Genomic DNA, 23494 nt, shown 5'->3' with positions numbered 1-23494 from the left:
CATAGGCAGAGACGACTGGTCGTGGTGGTGAAAACATTTATTCAGAACGAACAGGAGTTGTTTGGATCAAACCGTAAGGGACCGATCCTTACAAACACTAGGTGGAGTTCCGTAGTTTGGGACCCCAGTGGCGGTAGCCGCCGCCCGGGCGCGCCAGACTAAGGCTTTTTGGGCCTGTAAGTCGTGGCAGCCGAGCAGGGTCGCCTCCCAGTCCTCCCGGGTTGGGTTGGGGATGGGGGGAATGACCGGGTTGGAGGAGCAGGCCCCCACCATGTGATAGGTGTCCGAAGACACCGCACTACAGTGCGGGCAGTTGCCGCTAAAGGAAGGGTCGAAATGTTTTAGGGCTGCCGGGCACAACAATGCATTGGTGAAGAGGCGGAGAAGGAGCCGCTCATCCGCCTTCTTGGGGCCTTTACATGGGCTAAGGTAAAGGCGATGGCTATCTTGATAGTAGGTTGTGATATCTTTGAACGTACAGACCGGATTAAAATGGGGTTTCTGATCAGGTGGGGAGGAAAAACAGCCCGGTGGGAGAGCGCGCGGGCGGCTGTGTCTGATGCCTCGTTTCCTGGCAACCCCTGATGAGCAGGGGCCCATGTAAGGTAGCGGTGTGCGGGGTCCGTATCCTGTATGCAATTTTGGTAGATTCGATAGGCTAGGAAGGGAGTGCAGCTTTGTTCGACGTTCCGACAGGCCCCTCGCGAGTCGGTGATTATGTATTTTGAATCGGAATGTGAGGCCGCGAGAGCAATCGCGACCTCTTCTGCTTGTGTTACACTGCTGGCTCGGAAGGTGAGGCCGTTAACTGTGTTGCTGTTGCGAACCACCGCGACCGTGTAGCATCCCCCGTGGTGAGGACCGGAGGCGTCCACGTAGTATACGCCTGTTTTGTTTCCATAATGTCGGGCTAGCGCTTCCGCTCGTGCCAGGCGCCGACCATTATGGTCTTCGTGTGACATGTTTGCTGGAAGAGGCCGCACGTGGAGGGCACGTCTCCACAGTTCTGGGATGCGAAACCTGTCTTCCATTCGAGGGGTGTGTTGGAAATGGAGTCGAGCAAGAAGGCGGCGATCCGACTCCGTTAGCGACAAGCGCGTGTACTGGTTAGTAAGGTGCGCCTCCCGGAGCTCTCGGAAAGTATTCACCACCCCTAGAGCCATAAGCAGGCTGTTTGAAGTAGTGATGGGGAGGTCAAGGGCACGCTTAATAATTTTGCGAAGGATGACCTCAAGCGCATCCTCCTCTTGTTTCCGTAGGTGGAGATAAGGAGTCGAATAGAGAATTCGACTGGTTACAAAGGCGTTTGCCAGCCACAAGGCATCCTTACTCCGCAACCGCCCGCTTTTGTTGGAAACCCGGCGGATCATGCGGCCCACCTGGGCACCCACCTTACGGAGTTTGGCCAATGTAGTGTCTGGCCGCCTGTGTTTGTGGATGTAGAGTACTAGTACCCGTATCTCGTCAATTTCGCGTATGGGACGACTCTCAAGAGAGAGAGAGATTTTAGTTGTGCACTTATGTGAGGTGCGGAGTTGCACAAATTCCGATTTTCGAGGGGAACATTGAAGACAGCAGCGACGGGAGTAGCGGTCTACTATCGTCGCCGCTGTTTGCAGGCTGGTTTCATTGTCCCCTGTCCCACCCTGCGTGGCCCACAGGGTGATGTCATCAGCTTACAGGGCGTGCTGCACGCCGGCGACACCCTCCAGCTGTGCCGGCAGGTGCAACTGTCTCCTGTCCCGTCATCGGAAAGCCGCGGATGCGTGGGTGTGAGGCAGCACCTCGCAAGAGCGGGTCCAACGACAGGACAAAGAGTGCCGGCGACAGGGGACACCCCTGGCGCACACCTCGCGTCACTGGGAAAGGCGACAGAGTTCTACCGTTCACTATGAGTTCGCTGGTTAAGCCCGCGTACAATAGGGCAATGCGGCCGATGAATGTTTCGGGAAGACCGAAGCACCGCAACACAGCAAAATGGTAGGCGTGTTCAACCCTGTCAAAGTCCTTTGCCTGGTCTAACGATACGAAGGCCCCGCCAAGTCCCTTCCCATGCGCGTACGCGAAGACGTCGCGCGTCAGCGTCAGCGACGCAAAGACGGACCGTCTCGGCACAGCGCACGATTAGAAAGGGCTGAAGAGGCTCTCCAAAGGTGGTCGTAAGCGTTTCACAAGCAGCGAGGCAAGGATCTTATAGTCACTGTTCAGTAATGCAATGGGCCGCCACGCCTAGGGCGCGACGGCACCGCACTGCCTTTGGGAAAGAGGGAGGCTTGACACCCTCCTATCATGTCAGTCAGGAGGCTGCCGAGGATGTCGAAAAAGTCGCGGTAAAAAACCATGTCTAAACCGTCTGGCTCCGGCGCAGATGTCTGCCTCATACGCGTGATAACATCTAAAGCCTCCTCCCGCGTTACAGGGGCACACAGAAAATCGCCCACCTCATCAGGCAGGTGCGCTGCATTAGTAAAAGGGAAGTTTATTCAACAGTGCAAACAAACAAAACATTGCATACACACTCATGACTGAGGGCAAAACAAATGTATACAAAGTGGGTGGCCACCCAGAATCACCATGACCTTATTTTGACACACCGTACATATCACAAATTACAGCCTATAGTGCATAGAACGAACACTGAACAAAGAAGAATCAGCCTCCTGAGGCCAATGACGCACGTGGGGGGGGGGGGGGGGGCAAGGATCTTTCTCAGGGTGATTTGCCCTTACAAATAATACACCACCATCCTCGAACAAACCAGCACAGTCGGTAAAGAGAGGGGGGGGGTCGACTCGGCTAATACCGCAGCGCCGGCATTACCTAGAAAACACATGGAGAGCGCACAATAGAGCCGATTGACCTCTGCAGCTGAGAAAGACAAAGCCCGGTAAGACGCACAAAAATTCAGTAACTGTATAATTAAAACCTTCTGCATAAGCTTCTACTATGCGTGAAAGGAACTGATTTTGTGCTTGCCTTGTTATCCCGTGTGATACTTCCACAAAACTTTCATGCAGATAGTGGTAGATGTTAAAAACTGCCACTACCAACACACTAAGGTAACGGGCAGTCAGTTTTGAAAATTAGTAAATTGGTAAAATTGGTTTTGAGGAAAGGAAATGGAGCAGAACCTGTCTCACATATCTCGGCGGACACCTGAACTGCGCCGTAAGAGAAGGGAGGAAGGTAGGAGTGAAAGAAGAAAGAGGAAGAGGTGCGGTAGTGGAGGTCTCCGGAATAATTCGGCTACCTGGGATCTCTAACGTGCACCGACGTCGCACAGCACACGAGTAAAATTGGTTTTTGAGGAAAGGAAAGGAGCAGTATCTGTCTCACATATTTGGGTGGACACCTGAACCGCGCCGTAAGGGAAGGGAGGGAGGTAGGAGTGCAAGAAGAAAGAAAGAGGTGCCGTAGTGGAGGTCTCCGGAAAGAGAGAGAGAAAAAACTTTATTTACACAGGAATTCGGGGCACGCCCCAGGGTCCCCGCACGACCCCACTGCACTCAAGTGTTTATGTTCCTGAGGCCCATAACACTGGCAGCACGGCCCGTGGCGATGGTCTTAATGTGCACTGACATCGCACAGCACATGGGCGCCTCTTGCGTTTCTGCTCCATGGAAACGCGGCCGCCGCGGTCAGCTTTTGCGTTTCGCCTCCATCCAAACGCGGGCGGCGCGGCCGCGTTCGAACCCGGGTATTCCGGTTCCGTAGACGAGCGCCTTAGCCACTGAGTCACCGCGGCTGGTTTTCAGGAATTGAAAATTGGTTTTTGAGGAAGGAAAACGACGCAGTAACCGTCTCACATTTCGGTCGACACCCGAACCACCGCACCTGAAGGGAAGGGATAGAGGAAGACGAAAAAGAAATATGAAAATTGGTTTTGGGAAAGGAAATGAAAGCAAGAGTGACATCTCGGTGTACATCCGAACGAAGCCGTAACGGAAGAGATAAAGGTGGGAGAGAAAGAAGAGGGGCCATAGCAGTGGTCTTCTCGGGAATAATTCCGACCACCTGGGGATCTTTAACCTGCCCTGACATGGCGGGGGCGGTGCAAACATGAACAGGAGGTATGTTTGGATCAGCGCTTAAGGGACCAATCCTTACAAGAACTAGGTGGAGGTCCCTAGTTTGGGGCTCCGGTGGCGGTGGCCACCGCCTGGGCGCGTCCGATCAAGCGCGCCCGACTAAGGCTTGTTGGGCCTGTAAGTCATGGCAGCCGAGCAGGGTCGCCTTCCAGACCTCCCAGGTTGTGTTGGGGAGGAGGGAATAGCCGGGTTGGAGGGGAATTCCCACATCGTGTGATAGGTGTCCGAAGAGACCGCTCTACAGTGCGGGCAGCTGCTGTTAAAGGAGTGGTTAAAATGTTTTAGTGCTGCGGGGCACAACAATGTATTGGTGAGAAGGCGGAGAACGAGCCGCTCATCCGCCTGCTTGAGGCGTTTACATGGGCGATGGTAAAGGCGGTGATGCCTTGATAGTAGGTTGTAATAGCTTTGAAGGTATAGACCGGGTTAAAATAGGGTTCCCGGTCGGGTGGGGAGGAGAAAACAGACCGTTGAGTGAGCGCGCGGGTGGCTGCGTCTGCTGCCTCGTTTCCTGCCAACCCCCGATGAGCAGGGGCCCATATAAGGTGTGCGGGGCCCGTGTCCCGTATGGAGTATTGGTGGATTCGAAAGGGTCGTTCCGAAACGCCCCTCGCGAGTCCGTGATTAGGTATTTTGAATGGGATTTTGAGGCCGCGAGAGCAATCGCGACCTCTGCTGGCTCTGAAGGTGAGGCCCTTAACTGTGTTGCTGTTGTGAACTACCGCCACCGTGTATCATCCTGAAAAAATTGCGCACAAACACGAGGACTAAGCGGAGACAAACACAAAGACGAGGGCTATTCACAACTGAAGTAAACTGAAGTAAATGCATCAGCCAGACTTCCGTCCGCTTCTATGAGAGAGAGTTCCGCTTTTTGGCCAAATCACTCGGGTATATAGGGTGTGACACGTGATGTTCTTGATGATATCTTGGTGTGGTTTGTTTTGTTCCTTCCTATTTATATGTGCATGCTTTTTGGAATAAACTTTAGTTGTGAGTCGCTCTCGTCCTTGTGCTTGTCTCCGCTTAGTCCTCGTGCTTCTGCGCATTTTTTTCAATATGCATATCAACCAACTACACCAACTTTCTGGTCTCCTACGTGCACCATCCCCCGTTGTGAGGGCCGGATGCGTCCACGTAGTATGCACCTGTTTTGTTGTGATATTGTCGGGCTAGCGCTTCTGCTCGTGCCAGGCGCGGACCATTGTGGTCTTCGTGTGACATGTTGGCTGGAAGAGGTCGCACATGGAGGGCGCGTCGCCACAGTTCTGGGATGCGAAACCTGTCTTCCATTGGAGGGGTGTGTTGGATATGGAGTCGGGCAAGAAGGCGGCGAGTCGACTCCGTTTGCGACGAACGCGTGTACTGGTTTTAAGGTGCGTCTCCCGGAGCTCCCGGAAAGGGTTCACCACCCCAAGGGTCATAAGCCAGCTGTTTGAAGTAGTGATGGGGAGGTGAAGGGCACGTTTAACAGTTTTGCAAAGGTCATATGACCTCAAGGGCATCCTGGTCTTGTTCCCGCAGGTGGAAATAAGGAGTCGAATAGGGAACTCGACTGGCTACGAAGGCAGCTGCCAGTCGCAAGGCATCCTTACTTCGTAACCCTCCGCGTTTGTTGGAAACCCGACGGACCATGCGGCCCACCTGGTCCCCCACCTTACGGAGTTTGGCCAATGTAGTGTCTGGCTGTCTGTGTCTATGGATATAGAGTCTGAGTACCCGTATCTCATCGGTTTCGCGTTATGGGTCCACTATCAAGAGAAAGAGAGATTTTAGTTGTGCAGGGGCGGAGCTATACAAATTCCGATTTTTGAGGGGAATATTGAAGACCGCAGTGGTGGGCGTAGCGATCTCCTATGGCCGCCGCTGTTTGCAGGCTGATTTCAATGTCGACTGTGCTCGCACAGCACACGGGCGGCTTTTACGTTTCTTGCGTTTCGCCTCCATCGAAACGTGGCCCCAACGGTCGGTTCCGAACCCGCCTACTCCGGCTCGGTAGACGAGCGCTTTAACCACTGAGCCACTGCGGAAGGTAGGACAGGAAAGTTTTCATCAGAAATGAATTACGCAATAATAATGCTTTCAGTAATTAATTTCTGTGGAACGTAAAAGAACCAGTAACTGTCCCGCATCTCGGTCGACACTTCGAAGGCGCCATGAGAGAAGGAATAATGGAGAAAATGAATGAAGAAAGCGAGAAAGAGGTGCCGAAGTGGAAGGTTCTGAAATAATTTCGGCCACCTGGGCTATAGACACTTCCGCACGCTACACAATAGCAGTGGGATAGTGAGCTGGAGTCAGTTCAGACCTGTCCGGGGCAACAGGAAGTGGTTCAGAAGGCTCAGGGGCGGTAACACTCAATGGGATCTTGAACTGAGCACTTCGCTCAGAGTGCTCAGCTTCAACACTGAATGACTATTTTTTTAACGCGATGTGTTAAAGAGCTGGTGTAGAAATTCGTTGTCGGCGTTTTTGCACGTTGGCGCAGGCTGTGACCTGATGAGAAAGACCTCGCAATCAGGTCTTTCCGATGCGAGGTGAGCACGCCCAGAACACGCTACGAAGGCTCGTTGGTTCCGCCCGAATGTAAAGTCGACCTAGTGAATGCAGTGCGGTCTTTAACTTCGTGAAGTGTCTTTATGTGCTAGCTACTGATGCGTACATTAGTAATTATGTATGCGGAAATTACGAAACACGAACCGATTAATAACTTACTGTGTTAATATTTAAAGAGATTTATTCCACAATGTACCTCTCCCCCTGTCCTTTCTAACTATCCCATCGCCTCTTTCAATTCACTTCTACTCACTGCCTGCTACATATCCTTCATTTCCGCTGCCCCAGCTCAGGTGCTTCCAGCAGCGATAGCAGATGCAGGGGCTCGCAAAAAATGTTTTCCTTCCACTTATCATGTTTTGATTAAACCCACTTACTACTACTACTACTACTACTAGTATCCGATTAATAAAAACATGGAAATGAAGGTACATAGGTCGGCGGTTCGTCTCTCTCTCTCTCTCTCTCTCTCTCTCTATATATATATATATATATATATATATATATATATATATATATATATATATATATATATATATATATATATATATATATATATATATATATATATATATATATATATATATATATATATATTGGCGCGTGCTCATGGGAGCACGCCGACGATGAAGACGATGTGTGCGTGTGCCGGTGGACAAAGACGAAGTGTGTGTGTGGTTCGGACAGCCATCTTGTGAGTTCTCTGCTGTGCGCTGAACTTCGCTGAAACTGTGATCTGTGCCGGTCCTGTACAAGTCGCGTACAAGGGGTGTTCAAAAAGTGAGCAAACTGAAAATGTTATGTTGAAATATTACCCTCCAGATAATCACCAGTATACAGGACTCGTAACCCCTCCGTCTATAGGGTCTTCGTCGATTCGATGTAGGCCATACGTGCGAGCACGGAGATTGCTGGGGAGAGTGTTTTACCTGGCGATATCCATTGGCGATATCCACGGCCAGTACACGGACTTGCTGCGGCTCTTTGAGTTCGGTGGCTTCCCCCCCGAGGCCAACTACCTGTTCCTGGGCGACTATGTGGACCGCGGCAAGCAGTCGCTGGAGACCATCTGCCTGCTGCTCGCCTACAAGATCAAGTATCCCGAGAACTTCTTCCTGCTGCGGGGCAACCACGAGTGCGCCTCCATCAACCGCATCTACGGCTTCTACGACGAGTGCAAGCGGCGCTACAACATCAAGCTCTGGAAGACGTTCACCGACTGCTTCAACTGCCTGCCTATTGCCGCCATCATCGACGAGAAGATCTTCTGCTGTCACGGTGGGCTTTCTCCCGACCTCCAGTCCATGGAACAGATCAGGCGCATCATGCGGCCGACAGACGTCCCTGACACGGGCCTCCTGTGCGACCTGCTCTGGTCGGATCCAGATAAGGATGTCCAGGGCTGGGGCGAGAATGACCGTGGCGTCTCCTTCACCTTTGGGGCCGATGTGGTCTCCAAGTTCCTCAACAGGCACGACCTGGACTTAATATGCAGATCAAACCAGGTGGTTGAGGACGGGTATGAGTTCTTTGCCAAGCGCCAACTGGTGACCCTCTTCTCGGCGCCCAGCTACTGCGGTGAATTCGACAATGCGGGCGGCATGATGTCCGTCGACGAGACGCTCATGTGCAGTTTCCAGATTCTGAAGCCCTCAGAAAAGAAGGCAAAGTACCAGTACGGTGGTCTGAACTCCGGCCGGCCCGTCACACCGCCCCGGGGTCCCGTCATGAAGAAGTGAATGTCGTATTTCTGGGGCCGTAAGGAGGACAGGAACGAGGGGGGAACGAAGAAAACCACACGGAGTGTTTCCACCCAGCACGACGCCACCACCGCCGACAGACAAGAACTTACATGCTTGCCTCTTCCCCGGATCCCCTCGGTTTCCAAACCATTGTCGTCGCCACCGCCGCCACGCTGGCTCAGCCCTGGCTCTTCTGGGCCACCGTCTTCGTAGCCCTCTTCTTTGGCCCCACATTGTTTTGGCTCAGTCCCCCCATCTGCTGTTAGTTTTTTTTTGCGTGTACCACCCTCCCAGCTCTTTGTGCTGTTGCGTCGTCTGAAAGGTTATAATCCCTGTCTCATTGAGTGTTGGTTCTCGTGTAAAACTTTCTCATCTTTCATCTTCTCTCTGTTGCTCATGTTGTCCCCATATTTTTTTTTTGTTTTAATTTTCCTCCCCTTCTGTGCCTCTGTTTGGTATCTGCTCTGTGTGGGGGCCAGAAAGCTGAGGAATAAGTGAATGCTGTGAACAGGGTAGGAGCTTGTGCCCCCCTCGCTGACGCTGTTTTAAAGAGGGGTAAGTTTGGGCTGTTGGATGCATGCTTCTGGCCCTGTAATCCCCTAGGGGCATGGGAGGTCGCTGTTTTTGTGTGTGATGAACTTGCGATGGGGAGTGCCAGTGTTTGTAAAGCTTGGGATCCCCAATGTGTCGAGCGGCACAATCGGACCTCTCGGTACGCAAAGCTCAAGTTTGTGTCGACTTTTTTTGCTCTGAAACATTTGCATGCACTGCTATTGTTTCAGACAGTGGGGGAAATTGTGGAATATTTGCTTCAAAAATGAAATGTGGAGTGGGTTGCGCGATGCATCTAATAGCATTAGTGGTCTGGCAAACTGCTGGACTGTTGTACCCCCACCCTTCTTTTTTTTGAGTTTGCTGTGGTGTTTACAGCTTAGGCTGGGTGGCAAGGGTGTAAATTTTCTTACCCCTCTGTTTTGTGTGGTGTTGATGAAATGAGGCTTGTAGCCAGAGGCTACCTTGTCATTTCTCCCCCTCTGGGCTTGTACTGTCAACACTCTGCTTTTTTACTATTGCTGTTATTTTCTTCTTCCTGAAGCATTAACTTTGTTGGGGGGAAGGAAAGTTTCATACCGTCCCGGTTGATTGCCTCCATCCCTTTGTTTTTGTCCCTTCCATGTAAGCAGGTGAGTGTTCGTGGTGACTTTTTCGTGAGTGTATTATTTGAGACACACATCTTCCACATAGGAGCTCACAATGCCATCGTTGCACCATGCCTTCTTTTGCGTTCACCCTGTGTCATCCACACATGCGGCAATGGATTGAAGAAAAACTGTTGTGTGGAATAGTGTGGCACCTGTTATGTAATGCTCAGGTGGCGTCTCCAGAGTGTAGTGTGGTTGTTGAAAGGTGGCCATGATTCATGACGACTTGCCAAAGCAGAGTTGCATGCATGCACTGCTTGCAAGATGCGTACGTGGGTGCGCTCTTTGCTGCAAGCCCCACCTGGGAACGTATTTGAGGCACGATTGACGAGGGAATCGCAGAGAACTTCCTGGCAAACTTTGGTCCTCTGACCATGGTGTATCTGATTGTCTCTTTATGTGAAATCTGCGCTACAAGATGGCTGTCCGAACCACACACACACACTTCGTCTTTGTCCACCGGCACACGCACACTTCGTCTTCATCGTCGGCGTGCTCCCACGAGCACGCGCCAATATATATTGTCACGACCAAAGGAGCCCTGAAGGTAGGCGTCGGGAAGAACCCAAGACTGGGAGCCTTCTTTTAATTATAGAGCCAGCTTCCACGACACCAAACAGAACAAGCGCGCCGCGAGAGTTCAGCGCCGCTTCGTCGTCGTCTTCGATTCAGCGCGGAGGCCGCGCGGCGCGTTAGGCGCGTGGCATTATTCCCCCCCGCGAAAGCAAACATCGTCTCGATGTGGAATGGGGTATGTACAGTGAGAGGAGGAGGAGCAAAAACAAGAAGAATAGGGGTGAGGTGAACTATACAATGTGCGCTAGATGAGATGCGGCGAGAGTCAAGGTCACACGTGGGGCAAGGAGAAAAAGGTAAGAAACACAGCGTGAACACAGCGCTCAGTCACGCGAAAAGTACAGCTTTAAGCGCACTACATGCACAATTTCAGGCCGTTGACGCTGAGGGCCGACGCGCCGCGCCGCGAGAGTTCAGCGCCGCTTCGTCGTCGTCTTCGAGATATATATATATATATATATATATATAAGCAAGCAAGGGAAGGGGAATGAGGGGTTCGTTATAAATATGAGAGAAACCAACAGCCACAGAAACCAAGGGACACAGGGGATATTTTAATTAATTTATTTATTTTGTCGTGTTGATCAATTTAGAATATTACTGAATATGTTATCACCCAAAGGTAACTGATTAGAAAATCCTAAGAAAAAACAACCACATGCCATCGGTGGCAACACAACCTACGACTTCCGAATTACGCGTCCGGTGCTCTACCAAATGGGTACGCTGATGAACACTCTCAAGGTTAGGTCACTTGTAACCATAAATATCCCCGAAAGGAGATTTGACAGCCGCCGCCATAGCTCAGTTGGTAGAGCACCGGACGCGTAATAATCGGGTGCTGCGTAAAAAAAATTGTATGATGGTAATTTGTGGTTGTAGTGATTGATGATTGATTGGTGTGCGATAGGTGGTGGTAAAAAACGTTTATCGTCTATTGCGACAGAGAGGTGATTTGGGCAGGGCCCTATTGGGCCTTTCCTCTCACAATATTAGGTGGAGCCCCTATTCCAGAGCCCCATTGGTAAGCAACGCCGCCCGTGTCTGTTGTACCAAGGCCTTTTGGGTGTTTAAGCGGCGACGAGTTAATGAAGTCATTGTAATTGATCGATTTATTAAAGAAATAAAAAATTGTAAAAAGGGGGTTCAAAGGTGTCAAAATGCTCAGAACGAAAAGCCAATCCTTGATGATGTAATAAGCGGAAAAGTTATAGAGTGTGTAATGGATGAAGTTATCAGTTGAAACAGAACCCCAGGTGGTCGATATTTCTGGAGCCCTTCACTACGGCTTCTCTCATAGCCTTAGTCGCTTTGGGACGTTAAACCCCATAAACCAAACCAACCAAACAGTTGAAAAAATGGAAAAGCGTTCAAAGGTGTAAAAGTGCTCAGAATATATAGCCTAAACCACTACGCTATCGCATCATATCATTAAGGCAGGGCTGAAGTGTCATGTACATTTTTTTTTCTGCGCTGATTGTGTTCTGTAGATGCATATGTACACAAGATGCAGCGCTCCTTATCGTGAACGACGTCCGCTTGATCCCAAGACGCGCTTAGACTCAGTCCCACACCCTTGTGGGGCTTTACGTACAGCCCTCGTAAAAAGTATGCAGCCCAAGGGGTTCGCTTCTTAGCTGTTAGCGAGGCTCCCTACCATACCCACTAGATAAGAGTTTGGGAGGACTGAGGACGCGAGGCCATTCCTCTTTCATAGATTTCGCACGCTGAGGATGCATAGCGAGGCACGTGTAGGCACCGCAAGCAAATCCTTTTGGTTGTATACTTTTGGCGGGGGCAGTATGTACGTAAAGAATTTCGCAAAATTAAACAAGGCACCCTTGTACAGAAAGTACATGAAACCCACCCTGCCCAACGCATCGCGCGTATTTATTTATTTTATTTATTCAATAAACCCCTAAAGGCCCTCAATCGAGGGTATTACATAGGGGGGAGCAATGACACACAACACAAAATAATATTGAGCAAGCGCCAATGTGCTATACATAAGAACAGAAAGCACATGTAGAAAACAAAAGAAATAAACAAAAACCTGTAGTATACATTGTAATTTACACAAAAAAAAGAACAGATAGTGTTTTAGAGGCATAACAACCGCAGGAACAAAACAAAATAACAAAAAACCTGAATGCAGCATGTGGTACAATCAATTAGTGAAGCTAAACAGACATTTGGGCAAGAAGGTCCTGAAACTTATTAAGATCCCGTTCAGAAGCGATGTGTGATGGAAGATTATTCCAGTCGACTATAGTACGTGGTATGAAAGAGTTAGCAAACGAAGAAGTGTGGCATGATATGCGTTTAACTTTCAGCGGGTGGTCGCGACGTGGAAAAAAAGATTCAGGTGATTGAAAAAATCGTCATGGAGCAGAACATGATAGTAAAGTTTATGGAAAAGGGTCAAGCGTGATAGTTTGCGGCGATGTGATAACGTATCAAGTTCGGCGCGAGCCTTTAGTGCGGTGACGCTAGTATGACGAGAATAATCAGAAAAGATGAATCTAACGGCACGGTTTTGCAAAGATTCCAAGTCATCAATAAGGTATGCTTGATCCGGGTCCCAGATGGCCGACGCATATTCGATTTTAGGCCGTATTAAGGTAACATATGCTAGTTTTTTCAGGTGGAAAGGCGCTTGTTTAAGGTTACGTTTTATAAGACCCAGAGAGCGGTTAGCAGCTGCAAGAATATGGCTAAGATGGTAATTCCATGTTAAATTAGACTGAAGGTGTAATCCCAAATACTTGTAGGAAGTAGAAAGTTCAACCGGGTTATTAAGGAGAGTGTAAGATGTTGGGATGCGACAAGACTTGCGAGTGAAAGAGACAAGTTTAGTTTTAGAGGAATTAAGGTTTGGTTTAGGTTTGGTTTGGTTTATGAGGTTTAACGTCCCAAAGCGACTGAGGCTATGAGAGACGCCATAGTGAAGGGCTCCGGAAATTTCGACCACCTGGGGTTCTTTAACGTGCACTGACATCGCACAGTACACGGGCCTCTAGAATTTCTCCTCCAAAGAAATTCCAGCCGCCGCGGCCGGGATCGAACCCGCGTCTTTCGGGTCAGCAGCCGAGCACCATAGCCACTGAGCCACCGCGGCGGCAGGAATTAAGGGTCATTAACCAAGAAGAACACCACTTACTAATGGAATCTAAATCAGTTTGCAAAGATTGGCGGTCAGAGTCGTTAGAAATGCTACGGTATATAACACAATCATCAGCGAATAATCTGATTTTGGATGATACGCAGGCGGGTAAGTCATTTATGAAGATTAGAAAAAGTAAAGGACCCAAAACGCTACCCTGGGGAACACCTGACGAAACGGGTGAGGAGGACGAAAGATGATTATTGACAGAAATGAACTGAGATCGGCATGCAAGAAAAGCTTTAACCCAGGCAATAACATCGGAATGAATGTTCAAGTGGGTTAGTTTGAGCAAAAGTCTGTAATGGGGGACCCGGTCAAATGCTTTAGAAAAGTCAAGGAATAGCGCATCGACTTGTTTGCCTGCGTCTATTGATATTCGTAGCTTCCTCACCGATTGCAAAATGGGACTCCCCATGTGTAGCTCATCAATTTATACGAAACTTCCGCACAAAAGAGTAACTTCTTGTTGACACATCTACGGCAAAAAATTATTTGTAAATATTGATGTATAATTTTATGCACTGGATCCTGCATGTCATAGAAATGTGTAGAGTGCAACTATAAATGTGTGTATGTGTTTTTCTAAAATTTTTTCTGTAATGCTGTCGAAACTGTATGTGGAGGGAGGGCCTTGTCAGGCAGAGGAATTTCACAAAATTAAAACTGGCGCCGTTGTACAGAAAGTACATGAAACCCTCCCTGAAACCCATATGAAAGTACCCTTTAGCTTCCCCTTCGCTTTTTTCCATGTATTGGAAAGAAATAAACAAAAATCATTAATCAACTCCCCAGGGAGCCATACTTATTCCCACGCTTTTTTTTTGTTGCGCTAAAAGGTCTCCGGTCGAGACTGAATACAATCGCCGGGCTCAGCTACATTATTTACACTAGTGACATTAAGCTCTGGAGCCCGAGAGAGTATCTGGGCGAGAGGGAGGTTAGCAGGCAGCATAAACATCGTCACAGAGTTTCTTAGCACTGTGGCGCTTGAGTGCTCACCTGGCAAGAGCAAATATGTACTGTTAGGAAAAAAACACCCAAAAGGGAGTAAATGGCTTGTCCTCTAACGCACACCCAAAAGGAGTTTTTTTACTCCATATGTATGGTGTTTTTTATTTACTCCCTTATACAAGGGAGTTATTTTGGAGTATAAAGGGAGTTATTTTGGAGTGAAAAGGGAGTAAATTTTTTACTACCCACAGAGATGGAGCCCAAAAATGGCGTCATGTTGATTTATCCTCATTCAGGTTCACTCTTACAGCAGTGACAGCGGCGGAAACGGGCAGCAGCTCTGCGGGCCGCCGGCAACCCAACTTCGGAAACTGCGCTGCCCTAGTCCCCGCGTCACGCATTCTTTCCGCCGTCTGCTAGCCCAGCGGCGGCGTAAGCGGCAGGAGTCGTCTGCTTGTCGTCTCCTTTTGCTGTACGAGCTCGTTACGTTGGCCATATTCGTAGATAAAGGGATGTAACCTTATAATCAGTAGTTCAAAACTGACAAGGAGACGCTGGGTAGTTTTCACGGTCATGCACCACACTATATTTGACCCAAAACCAGAGCAGAAAAGATGAAAATACACCTGATGGTAGTTTGGAATGGCAGTGTTTGCTTTCATATTCACTTCATTAAAGGTGCACTGAAGAGGATTCTGAACATGTCTTTTTGCCGCGGGAACTTGATGTACACGTTCCCAGCATTCTTAGGAGCTGCGACTTATTGCCCTGTGTGGCCGATTTCCTCAATTAAATCTAATTAACGTCCGGCTCCCGCCTTTTTTTTTTGAATTCGGCCTCATACGATGGGAGGAGTCTACCAACGCGTCGAGTGCCTTTCAGCCAGTTCCGTGGAGGCTTGCCGCTCCGTCATCGGCGGAGTAATACGTAGTAATACGCGGAGTGACTTTTTGAAAATGCGCACGTTGTTGGCCGAACTACGTTCAGCCATTTGTGTTTTTGTAAGCCGATGAGATGGACATCGACGATCTCACAGAGCTTGAAAGAGAGATTCTTCGGCGGACGGCAGATTTAGGCACCATCTCTTACGATAGTACGCCTTTGCGCGATACGGCCGAAGATAGCATTAGTGGCCATCCGTCCGGCCGTACCACGGACGAAGACTCGGACGCCGATGGCTCCGAGGACGGCTGGCAACGAGTGGGAAACGTGGACTGGTGAGTGATATGAACTCTATTATGCTCGTGGCACGCATCGCTGACATCCGTTTTCTGCGAAGGTGCCAGTGCGACGGCTGCGCTGCCATGCCGACAGCCATCGAGAACGTCTGCTGCCGGGAATGCCCGGCCGCCGTTAAAAAGCAGCCGGGACACAACTGCATCACAGCGCACCCCGAGTTCGGGTATCTTTGCCTGGACGAGGGTGTGCTGCAGCTTGCATATTTAAACATGCGGCATTACCGGCAGCCAGGCATGGGCGACACCGCGAACGAGTAAGTACAACTGCAAGCTTCACGGATTGCGTAATAACGCTACCGGTGCTACGTTTATTGACCACAGTGCGATCTAAAGCGCATACGCATGCGGTGCTGTTCTATTTAAAAAAAACGACAGAGAATGCCTAAAACTTCGTATACAGTGCGGAATCACGGTGTGCTATGGCCATAACCACTGCAAAAGACTGCAGCTGTCCACTGCGCAAACAAATGGGATCAGGATAGTTTGCACTGACAAAGCCCATTACTGTGCAGGAGACAGACTCATTCTCCTTTCAGGAATTAGATTACGAGCTATATAGCATAAGAAGCATGGAACCTTTTTTTACCTTACATGCTGTCATTTTCAGAAAAAGGAACCTTATTTACAGTTTCAGGAACGGCTGAAAATAAGGCAGACCTTATTGACTGCTAGTCTAATACATGTCCGGGTTCAGGTACGTCGGGATTTTGGCTGGTTTAAATTTATCTTTATTGCAGTTGGCAGCAACTGCTGAGCCAATTCGAAATTTCAAAGGAGATTGTCCTATCAGAAGTGGGCTTCTGGCACCTATATATATAAATTTCCTTAGTTGCAGTGATAACATAAATACTAGTAAGTGTGATGAAAAGTGTGCTTTTGGAGCATTTAGCAGAGTTGTAGAACTTGGTTCCCATATATGGAATTGTACATAGTGTATATTGCCGCCCAACACCTATCCTTTCTTACTATCGCTCCCCCCTTTCTTTCCCTCTCCCTGTCCTTTTATTCTCGCTAGCCGCAGCTCAGGTTTGGATGGCAGATGCCGCGGCTAGCAACATCGTTAGCTTCCATTGTTATTTTTTTTATTATCAATAAAGAGCCACTAGCAACAACAAGGGAGGTCAGCTTGAGACATCTAGAAAAGAGTGAACATTGGGCCTCAACCTTGGTGTGCATGCTTACTCAAGTCACCATTGTTTAGTGTAGTTACAGGAATGATTGTTTTTGGTTCAAATGAGTAAATATGCAGAACAGGCACTCTTCTGGCTGAATTAAAAAAATTAGGAGGCGGCTAGGGGTCAGAACATTCTGTCCCCTCCCGACTTGGATGCGCATCTGATCAACTTCATCCTGTGTACTGCTTGCTACATCTAATCATTGGCATTGTTTCAGGCACTACCGGTTTGCTGCCTACAGGCAGTGTGTGCTCTGGCTGTGGGGGCGGCTTGGGCGCCACAACAGAAGGCCCCTGCCCGCCTGCATGGTGAAGGCAATAAGGGCAAAATATCCTGGTGAAAACCATGTAGGTTTTCAGCTTGCAACTCCTTAAAGCGGGTAGACGACGACGACGACCAAGAGCGTGGGAAGAGTAGAAGACGACAACGAAGTTCGGACTGTGTTCTCGGTGCCGCTAGCAGCTGTTCTTTCCTATTTGTAAATATATTCTTTCCCGCAACATATTTGGTGGAGGTGCGGCTTTCCCCTACGTCTACCAACGACGGAGCTCCGCAGCGGCCGCCAGTTGCCTTCCCTCATCATGACCCAAGACGCCTCCCAGCAAACCTCAGCCCCGGCCATGACATCACTCGTTCTTTCTCCCCCTTGTGACCCTGGGACATTTTCTGGTACCGACAACACTGACGTCGACGACTGGATCAACATGTACGAGCGAGTGAGTACCTACAACCGCTGGGATCCGACCCTTATGCTCGCAAATGTAATATTCTACCTAAAAGACACTGCCCGGGTCTGGTATGAGACCCACGAAGACCATCTAACCAGCTGGGACGTGTGCAAAGAGAAACTCCGCGAATTGTTTGGACCGCCGCTCGGCCGAACACTTGCTGCTAAGAAGGACCTCGCCTCCCGAGCTCAAACATCTACGGAGTCCTATGTGTCGTACATTCAAGATGTGCTGGCCCTCTGTCACAAAGTTGACGCCAACATGCCCGAGTCTGACAAAGTCGGCCACGTGTTGAAGGGAATCGCCGACGATGCCTTCAACTTGCTCGTATACAAGAACTGCACTACAGTCGACGGAATTATTAAGGAATGTCGACGCTTCGAGGAAGCCAAAAGCAGGCGTATTAGCCAGCCGTACACACGCCTCCCCAACACGGCTGCGACTTCTTCATGTGAAGACCTGCGACACAGGGAAACTTCAGCGCCCCCAGAAAATGTGACCCGCATCATCCGACGCGAGCTCGAAGCTATGTCCCCTGCCCCCCTGCATCTACATGATGGCGACAACCGCTTGCCTACCATCTCTCTGGTACAAGCTGTCGTCCGCCAAGAGTTTGCAAACCTTGGTTTCCAGCCCGTCAGCCCTGTACGGTCTTCACCACCACCCGAAATCACTGCGATTGCTCCTGGACGACCTTCGTACTTCACTCCACGTCGCCGAAACCCTAACGACTGGCGGACAACCGACGACAGGCCCATTTGTTTCCATTGCCACCGCATTGGCCACATCTCCCGCCACTGTCGAAATTATTGGTCCCGTCGCAGCACATACCGTCCTCTCAGCTCCCATCGCGACGACGAACAGCCCAGCCACTACACGCCCCCTCAAGCCCAGCACGGTGCTACAGTCGACGGCCAGATTCCCCGCTCCAGCCGCTCCCCGTCCCCCCTGCGTCGACAGTCTCGTTCGCCCCAATGCCGTCGCTCCTCTCCTGGCCCCTACGGACGCTCGCAAGCGGAAAACTAGACGCTGCAGTGTCTGGAGGTTATGCTGCAGTACAGCCCCAGTCCCAAAATCCTCGATTAGCCCTTCGTGCACACCATAATTTGCTCGCCATTCATGTCGATGGAGTGCCTGTGAGAGCCCTGATCGATACAGGCGCGCACGTATCCGTCATGAGTTCAGCCCTACGACGCCGCCTCCGAAAAGTACTGACCCCTGCACCCAAAGCCGTTCTCCGCGTTGCCGACGGCGGAACGCCTCATGTTGTTGGACTATGCACAGCCCGTGTGACCATATCCGGCCGCCATACATCCATTCTGTTCTCTGTTCTAGACCAGTGCCCTCATGAAGTCATTCTTGGCCTCGACTTCCTGTCTGAGCATTCAGCCCTCATTGACTGCGCCACTAATGTTGTTCAGCTTGACCTTCCTCTTTCTGCTGAGTCGCCGTCCCCAGTTATACAGTCTTTGTGCTGTCAACTTTGTTCGTCTACCGCCTCAAGCCGCAACTTACATTTCTTTCTCATCTGTTCCCCTGTACCTGATGGTCACTACGTAGTCACTGCGGAACTTGACGTCGCCCTGACGCGCAGCATTGCGCTTCCACACATTGTATTTACATTGTCGGCCAACCGCGCGTACCTTCCTGTCCTGAACTTTGGTTCATCCATCCAACCGCTCCCGCAAGGCATCTCACTCGCCACGCTGTGCCCTGCTGCCGAATGTGTGATATCAGTGGTGGACAGCTGCTTACCTTCCACTCAGCAATGCCGGTTGCCTGCAGCCCCATCAACAGTGAACCCAACGGACGACTACCCTGACATGATCGCTTCTGACCTACCGCTGATGCAAGCTCGCGATATTAGGTGCCTCTTATCATCTTTCCGCGACATCTTCGACTTTGATAGCCGTGTTTTGGCTCGGACCTCTGTGGTGACGCATCACATAAACACCGGTGATTCCGCTCCTCTCCGCAGACGTACGTACCGAGTGTCCAGCGCCGAACGCACCGTCATAAATCAAGAGGTGGACAAGATGCTCGCAAAAGACATCATCGAGCCCTCGTCAAGTCCTTGGGCTTCACCAGTCGTCCTGGTGAAAAAGGACGGCAGCTGGCGCTTCTGCGTTGATTATCGGCACCTCAACCGCATCACAAAAAAAGACGTATATCCACTCCCAAGGATCGATGATGCCTTAGATTGCCTCCACGGCGCCAAATATTTCTCTTCAATTGATCTTCGATCGGGGTACTGGCAAATTGCCGTTGATGAAAAGGACCGCGAGAAGACCGCCTTCGTGATGCCTGATGGCTTATACCAGTTTAAAGTCATGCCGCTCGGCCTCTGTAACGCCCCGGCTACCTTCGAACGAATGATGGACTCCCTTCTTCATGGCTTTAAATGGTCCACCTGCCTCTGTTACCTAGACGATGTTGTGGTTTTCTCGCCTACTTTTTCCACGCACCTCGAGCGCCTCTCCAATATTCTGACAGTGTTTCGTAACGCCAGACTTCAGCTGAACTCATCGAAATGGAAGTTCGGTTGTCGCCAACTCACTATTCTCGGACACCTCGTTGACGCTTCTGGTGTACGCCCAGATCCCATCAAAATTCAAGCTGTGAAGGACTTTCCTCTTCCAAGGTCGTCGAAAGATGTGCGCAGCTTTGTCGGCTTGTGCTCGTATTTTCACCATTTTATCAAAGATTTCGCCGGCATCGCTCGTCCCCTCACCGATCTTCTGAAGAACGACACCCCCTTTACCTGGGGCCCTGCTCAAGAGAACTCATTTTCATCCCTCGTCCATTTGCTGACCACTCCGCCCATCTTAGCACATTTTGACCCGTCGTCTCCCACATAGGTTCGCACCGACGCCTCCGGATATGGCATCGGCGCCGTCCTAGCCCAACGTCAACAGGGTCAAGATCGAGTCATCGCTTATGCCAGCCGCCTACTTTCAGCCGCAGAGCAAAATTACACCATTACTGAGCGTGAGTGTCTTGCCCTTGTCTGGGCAGTAGCTAAATTCAGACCCTACCTGTTCGGCCCTTCATTCGCTGTTGTCACTGATCGCCATGCTCTCTGTTGGCTGTCTTCACTAAAAAATCCCACCGGTCGCCTTGGTCGCTGGGCATTGCGCCTCCAAGAATACTCATACTCCGTCGTGTACAAGTCAGGGCGCCATCACCAGGACGCTGAATGTTTATCGATACCCTGTGGAACCACCTGACCTAGAGGACGCAGAGACCCTGCCCTGCCTCTTAGCTATCTCTGATCTTGCCGATATTGCCAACGAACAGCGCCACGACTCATCTTTACGACCTATCTTTGATGGCATCCGTTCTGCAAACCGATCTCCGTCTCTGAACCTTTATGTGCTCCAGAACGGCATTTTGTATCGCCGAAACCTACGCTCCGATGGCCCTCCGCTCCTGCTCGTGATACCCCAACGTCTACGCTCTTCTGTCCTGGAAGAACTGCACGATCTGCCGACAGCCGGTCACCTTGGCGTGTCCCACACGTACGCTCGGGTGCGGCATCGCTTCTTTTGGCCTGCTCTCTATCGTTCCGTCAAGCGTTACGTGGCCACTTGCGACCTGTGTCAACGTCGGAAAAGGCCCTCCACTTTGCCTGCCGGTCTTCTGCAACCCATCGACATACCTCCGGAACCTTTTCACCGTGTTGGCCTCGACCTTCTTGGCCCTTTTCCAACACGTCCCTCTCCGGCAACAAGTGGATCGCTGTCGCAACTGATTATACGACTCGGTACGCCATCACGCGTGCTTTGCCGTCCAGCTGCGCTACCGATGTCACCGATTTTCTTCTGCAAGACGTCACCCTTCACCACGGCGCCCCTCGTCAACTGCTCACCGACCGCGGTCATTTTCTATCCAGAGTAGTTCACGACATTCTTCGTTCGTGTGACACGCAGCACCAGCTCGCGACAGCTTACCAATGGGCTTACGGAAAGGTTCAACCGCACGCTCACCGACATGTTAGCCATGTACATATCGCCAGACCACCGAGATTGGGACGCAGCCTTGCCTTATGTGACATTTGCATATAACTCTTCCCTTCATGACAGAACAGGCTATTCTCCTTTCTACCTTTTGTTTGGTAGGCATCCCACCTTGCCTTTGGACACACTCATGCCGCCTTCTTCAGCCCCCACCACTGCTTACGCTCGGGACGCCATCTCCCAGGCCACGCTGGCGCGCCAAATAGCACGTAGTAGGCTCCAAGCCTCTCAAGTTTCCCAGAAGTCAGCCTACGACCGCCATCACCAGGCCGTCGAATTTACCCCAGGATCACTCGTCCTTCTCTGGACGCCCTCTCGCAGCGTCGGTCTCTCCGAGAAGCTCCTTTCGCACTACCGTGGCCCTTACCGTGTCGTGTGCCGTGTTACCGACGTGAACTATGAAATTGCTCCCCTTGAAACCTTGCCATCGTCCTCTGGCGCCACCACCGACATCGTCCACGTCTGTCGCCTTAAACCTTATCACGACGCTCACACGTCGCCGCCCTAACGCCGAGACGGCGTTTCAGCAGCCGGGGGTCCTGAAGTGGGTAGACGACGACCAAGAGCGTGGGAAGAGTAGAAGACAACGAAGTTCGGACTGTGTTCTCGGTGCCGCTCGCAGCTGTTCTTCCCTATTTGTAAATATATTGAACCATTGAAATATATTGAAAAATAGTGAACCATTTCGCACCTCATTTTTGCTTCCAATGCGTCACAGCATTTACAGATTGCATGCAGACCATTTTTGGGAATGTGCTTAGTTTATTCAGTGTCTGTGTAGTAGTATAGACAAAGTCTCTGCCTGACAGGCAAGGACAAGCTCGTCCTTGTCATACCTCAGCACCATGAGAGGTTGCTCAACTACACTCACACTCATGGCCACTTGCACTCACTTACACTCATGTCCACTCGCATTCACAAGCACTCATTCACGTCCTCTCACACACTCGCACTAATGTTCACTCACATTCACAACCCGTCACCCAAACTCATGACCACTCACTCAACCGAACAAGCTTCGCTTGTGTGGTTGAAGAGCTAGGCCAAGTAGATCAGGCTCATTGCATGGGTCTGGCCCAATAAAAAAAATTATGGCCCGAGCAGAGCTCTACAGTGCACACGGCCGGCCATAGAAAAAAAAAAACGAAGCGTCCACTGCAGTACTCGAGATCCCACCTTACGCTAGTTATTGCTGAGAAGTTGACAGTCGTGGTTTCAGCAGCAAGCATTGGAACTCTGTGTACAGAGCTCGAGCCGTGTAGGAGGCATGTCAACAGACATCTGCCTTTCTAGCTGTGGTAATGCGAAATTCGATAAAAGGATCGGACACAACTCGTATCGGTTCACTGCACCCGCGAGCCTGCGCCCATGCCAACGGTGAACTAGTAAGGTGAACAACAACGAAATATTTCCATTCTCGCGCCAGCGTAATCCTCTGCGTCATTTGTAAATAGACACCGGTATGGTGCCTTATGCTACCTCGAGCGCCTTCGGCAGTGAATATCTAATTCCCTCAGCTATCAACAGAAAAAAAATAAGCACATGCAACAAACTTCACTGTCACGCGGCATTTGCCTCCAATCATGACCACTCATGCTCACAGACGCGAGTGAGGTGATAAGAGTGCACTCACGAGTGAGTGTGCCGACCCACAGTCCTTGTAAATCGTCCAAAGGTAGGCATCCTACGCACCCGAACATGGGATTTCAGCTTTCCACTGGCAGGATAAAGAACTGGATCACCTCATACCACATTTTTGCTTGCAGTGCATCAGAGCTTTTGCACATTGTAATTCATCCAGACCACTTTTTTTTGGAATGTACTAAGCTTATTCAGTCTCCGTGTAGCAAAGACTTATTTGTAATTCAACTGCTCTATAAGAGTTGGTTTAAAAGGCTTACAGAACTGTGGTGGTGGACCAAAACTTTCAGACTTCAACTAACCTGCTGATACATGAACCAACAAGGTGTGAACCTTCCACATCTTCACAAAATTTTGTTCTGCAGCTCATCAAACTGCCATACACAACTGAATCGCAGGAAATGTATTTGCCTAG

The 23494-nt window shown here is 50.3% G+C and overlaps 1 protein-coding gene and 1 pseudogene across 1 annotated transcript; both read left to right on the top strand.

Annotated features, from left to right (window-relative positions):
* Positions 1-7429: 7429 nt before the first annotated feature.
* Positions 7430-8934, top strand: LOC149329223 (serine/threonine-protein phosphatase PP1-beta catalytic subunit pseudogene; annotated as a pseudogene).
* Positions 8935-14977: 6043 nt separating this feature from the next.
* Positions 14978-22118, top strand: LOC149329222 (uncharacterized). Its single transcript, XM_089560155.1, has 3 exons — positions 14978-15498; positions 15561-15773; positions 16912-22118. Exons 1-3 carry the CDS (start codon positions 15296-15298, stop codon positions 17066-17068), a joined length of 573 nt encoding a protein of 190 aa, XP_089416281.1. The 5' UTR covers positions 14978-15295; the 3' UTR covers positions 17069-22118.
* Positions 22119-23494: the final 1376 nt, after the last annotated feature.

The sequence above is a fragment of the Amblyomma mixtum genome, chromosome 9 (assembly GCF_055824585.1).
Source record: "Amblyomma mixtum isolate Tamu chromosome 9, ASM5582458v1, whole genome shotgun sequence".
NCBI lineage: Eukaryota > Metazoa > Arthropoda > Arachnida > Ixodida > Ixodidae > Amblyomma > Amblyomma mixtum.
This window is presented reverse-complemented; position numbering and strand designations above follow the sequence as displayed.

Bases quoted from the DNA above. Each gene is read 5' to 3' on its own strand.
- LOC149329222 (XM_089560155.1), top strand. From the start codon at position 15,296: ATGGACATCGACGATCTCACAGAGCTTGAAAGAGAGATTCTTCGGCGG. The intron at 15,499-15,560 runs GTGAGTGATATG...TTTTCTGCGAAG, and splicing joins CGAGTGGGAAACGTGGACTG to GTGCCAGTGCGACGGCTGCG. The intron at 15,774-16,911 runs GTAAGTACAACT...GCATTGTTTCAG, and splicing joins ATGGGCGACACCGCGAACGA to GCACTACCGGTTTGCTGCCT.